This window comes from Nicotiana attenuata, unplaced genomic scaffold, assembly GCF_001879085.1.
Source record: "Nicotiana attenuata strain UT unplaced genomic scaffold, NIATTr2, whole genome shotgun sequence".
In the NCBI taxonomy this organism is placed as follows: domain Eukaryota; kingdom Viridiplantae; phylum Streptophyta; class Magnoliopsida; order Solanales; family Solanaceae; genus Nicotiana; species Nicotiana attenuata.
This window is the reverse complement of record NW_017673432.1, coordinates 47990-52453: the sequence shown is the minus strand read 5'-3', so window position 1 is coordinate 52453 and position 4464 is coordinate 47990. Positions and strand designations below refer to the sequence as shown.

General features: G+C 37.7%; 1 protein-coding gene across 1 annotated transcript; it reads right to left on the bottom strand.

Moving 5' to 3' along the window:
• Positions 1–665: 665 nt before the first annotated feature.
• LOC109216376 (short-chain dehydrogenase reductase 3b-like) lies at positions 666–2063 on the bottom strand. The gene has a single exon (XM_019380525.1). It carries the CDS (start codon positions 1756–1758, stop codon positions 958–960), a length of 801 nt encoding a protein of 266 aa, XP_019236070.1. The 5' UTR covers positions 1759–2063; the 3' UTR covers positions 666–957.
• Positions 2064–4464: the final 2401 nt, after the last annotated feature.

Genomic DNA, 4464 nt, shown 5'->3' with positions numbered 1-4464 from the left:
TAATTCAAACGCGCGTACCTATTCAAGACATTTAAAGGTCAAAGATCATGAAGAGTCAAAGGAATGAATCTGACAGTAAAAAAGAGCCCAGATACAACATTTAATGAGTATTAAATACTGGAAACGTTAGAGAATATGTATTTAACATATATGATTGCATAACGTAACATTTAAAGTCATTAATTGCCCATAATTGTCTTATTATGACAATGGTAAAGTCTGTATTCCCAAAATGGCTATAAAAGGGAAAGTCACAAACGATTGTAGAGACAGAGAAAAAAAAACACTATTGGAATATACTTTGATTTATTTGCTTTCTGATTATATTGTTCACAAATTTCTTTCTTTATATACTCTTTTCCAATTATTAGTAACCCGTATTCTCCTAAATTCAAGCTTTGACCTAAAATCTAATTTTTGGTTAAACAGTAACCACAACATCAGAATAAAAAATGCAAAGAAAAACAAAAGGTAGAGGTTCTTCAATATTGCATTAGTATTTGTCTCTAGTTCCCTCTTTGTATAAGCACTACCTTATGATTCATGATTGCTCCTATATTCTATTTATCTTTCGTTTTTCCCTATTTATCTTTCATTAATTTTGCTCTTTAAATATACTTTTCCGTAATTGTAGGAGTTCCTTTTAATTTAAATAGAAGGAGAAGGAGAGGAAACTCAATTTAACCAAAATTTGTACTACACTGCTTCGATCGGAATTGTATAATTTTGGCCACCACGCTGCCCCTAAAAGGACATCACTTCTAGCTTAAAATTTCTGAACAGAAATCATATTCAATAAAAAAAAAACCCCCCATATTCACTTTCTCTTATTTTGGAATACACAGATTTACAAACCCAAGCCCATGAGCCCAACAAAGATACAAGAGGAAATCTAAGCCCAAAGTTAAACTGGCATGAAAACCACCACTAGAGCCCAAGCCTAAGCCCGAGCAAGAATCACGCAGGAGGATGAAAACCTCCGTCTACAACCAAATTATGGCCGGTTACAAACTGTGAGTCGTCCGAAGCCAAAAATAATACAGCATCTGCTACATTAGAAGCTTTTATAGCCGCCCCAGTTTTCAAGCAATTGAAGGAATCAAACAGTTTCTCTATCTCCTCTACACTCATCTTCATCGATTTCTCTAACAAAGGTGTTGCCACTGCCGCAGGAGAAACACAGTTCACACGTATACCGTACTTACCCAGTCCTTTACTTGCACATTTCACCAATCCTAGAATTGCGTGCTTCGACATTGCGTAATCTATTTGCTTGGTTACTCCCATCGTCGCCGTCACGCTCCCCGTGCATATTATCTTCCCTTGTACTCCGCCCTCCACCATGGCCTTCGCCGCATGCTTCACACACGCTACCGATCCCCTAACGTTGATCGCGAATAGGCTGTCTAATGCATCGAGGTTAAAACCTAGGATGTCTTGTTCGTGGTCGTTGGTGCTTGCAATTCCAGCATTGCTGAACATGATATCGACCCGACCATGAATCTCCACCGTTGATTGTACCAAGGATTGGACCTGTTGCTCGTCTGTGACGTCGCATTTGATGAAACTGCAGTGACTGGAGCCGATGGATTCAGCTACTGATCGACCCTTTTCTTCTTGGATGTCAGCAATCACAACTTTAGCTCCATGTTGAGCAAAGAGACGAGCCGTAGCTTCGCCGATTCCACTTGCTCCTCCGGTGATAATGGCAATTTTGCCGTCCAATTTTTTAGTCAATGGTGGAATTGGGTTATCCATTTTTCTTCAACTTTTGGACTCAATTTTGAAGGTAATACCTTCGTGTTGGTGTATTTATACATAAAATTGGAACTACCATCTTCTTGCACGTTGAAACTCTCAACAAATTGTTTGTTGGGAAAAGAAAAAATTGACATGTGCACTGTGGAAACTGCATAAAAATTAATGATTATGCTTAGGTCAAGGCCAACATCAGATAGTTGAATTTTGTGAGTTATTGAATTAGGAGGACTGCCCTCAATTTTGTCTCTTCATATGTTAGAATCAATGAGAATTAAGATCCCATTGCTTATTGTAGCCACCCTAGCCCTGTGGACCAGAGAGGGGACCAAACTTGGAGATAGTTCATTTTCTTTGTTATAAATCCAGCAAAACCCGCCCATTTAGCCGGAAAAACTTGGATCACATGTATAGTAGGAGTTAACTAATGGAAGATGTTTCTAATTTTTCAAGATTCCATGTATCATATAATTAAAATATACATTAGCAACATGTTTTGAGCTAATAGCCTTTTTTTCTAAAGCATCCAATGCTTCCTTAGTACCAAAGCAGCTTCCTGTTATCATCCTCAAGTTTACAAAATGGCCGACCAAGAAAACGAACTTGAGATGCAACAAACACTTCATATGGGAGTTGTCACTATCATGTGCTTTGTGATTAGATAATTAATGATAATATAAGCAAACCACAATAATATATATTTAACAATTAAATCATGCAGAGTGTTTATAGAGCAGATAGATAGAGAGGATAACTTTGTGATGGTACAATTTAATCATACTTCTCCCAACTACTGTATAAAAAAATCAGTGTCAATCACACAACGGGAGACTAGCAAATTTACTTGCAAGCAATCCCAAGTAAGTGTGTTTCCCTAGAAAAATGTGAGTAACAATTAAAGGTGATTTGTGGTTTTAAAGATATGTGATTTATTCCAATACTAGTAAATATACAAGTAATATTAGGCTTAAGTAAGAAGAATTGATGAACCAAACCAGTGTTGTTAGAGCAACGGGGACCTCGAGCTCGATTAAATGCACGTCAGAGCCGGTCGGCCATCAATATTAATGAACCGTCGCAGCCTTCCTCTATATATACTTGTTTTCTCTTCTCATTAAGAACTTTTCCACCTTGCAACACCTATTTTCCTCTATACGTTTCCTTTTCACCACTGGTTCCTCCGCCGTATTAGCTCAAAACCTCGCCGATTTATTCATTTCTTCCTTTTTTTTCCAAAGAACCGATGGCAAAAACTTCCAAGTCCGTTCCTCAGAAAGAAGGAACCTCCACTTCTACTTCCCGTCCGGCCGGTGGGTAAACCGCCGGCGCTTTCATGAGATCTGTAACCGAACAATTTTTCCTTGAAAAAGGACTTTATAGTCGAGAACCCTCCCGACGTCCCCGCCCGTCGAGAGAATGCATCGAGATACATAAGGTCAATTGAGAAAAAACACCTCGATGCTATGAGGAGAGAGTGTAAATGGGAAGAGAAGGTCGTTCTGCAAATACCTTCTCGTGAGGAGGACATCCCAACTTACGTAGAGGGGTTCCTGAGTGTGTATACATGTTGATATCCAATTTTTCCCTCATATATTTTTAAATATGCATGCATACTTTCAAAATATTGTGTATACATGCACAATTGTTTCTACGATTTTTTCTATAATTTTAAGGGCCTTAAATCAATTTATTTTTGCATTTATTATTATAATAATATTCAAAAATCATCCTTCATATTACTTTATGATGATTTAATCATCTAAATTCATCATTTAGGCTCATATAAGTGTTCAAATATTTTAATTGCATTTTTTACAATCACATTTGCATTTTTGGACTTTAATTGCATGTTTTGCAACAATAGCCTATACATATGCATAACTACATTACCCGTATAAAAAATAACTTTTAAATTTTTATAATATTAAGTAATTATTTTCAATCACCTTCATGCATGAAAACCATTTTTTATCATTTAATTAGCTATTTTTTAAATTATTTTATTTAGGAAAATGGGTATTTAACAAATAGCCCCTATTTATACCCAAAACCTGGACCCCCCCCCCCCCCCCCCAAATCCAATTTAATTAAACCCAGGCCCAAATTACCCCAGCCCAAACCTAAAGACTTCTATCCGGCCCCAAACCCCTCTAATCTTGGACGTTGATCTATGAGATCAACGGCCCCCGTTCATTCTTTCCACTTTTAACTCAAATCACCCCTAACCCTATTCATTTGTTACAATCAGCTGCCCTTAGATCCCCTTCTTCTCGAGTTCTCTCTGAAACTAACCCTAACCCTAGCGCCGTCACCTAAATTTTCCCCCAAACCCTTCGATTATTACCCGTTCCATGCGGTTCCCTGGTGATTTGAGGCCCCTACCGGCCTCTTACCTCTTCTGGTTGTTCGATCTTGTTGATTCATGAAGGGATCTCGAAGAGATCCAACCCAGATTATGTTCGAAACCGTTTAAGAATCCACCTATGGTCATCTCCGTTTGTAAGTACTATTATCTTGTGTTTATGGCTCGAATCCCTGGTTCTAAACCAGATTTTCTTTTATCTCTGTCACTTTCTCAAAACCCTCATCTCTTACACTTTGAATCTGTTCAGATCCTGGTAGATCTGAAACGTTTTCGAGTTTATACGCTATCTTTCTTTAAAACTTTTCTGCTCTCTTTATCATCGACTGATTTTAATGTTCCTC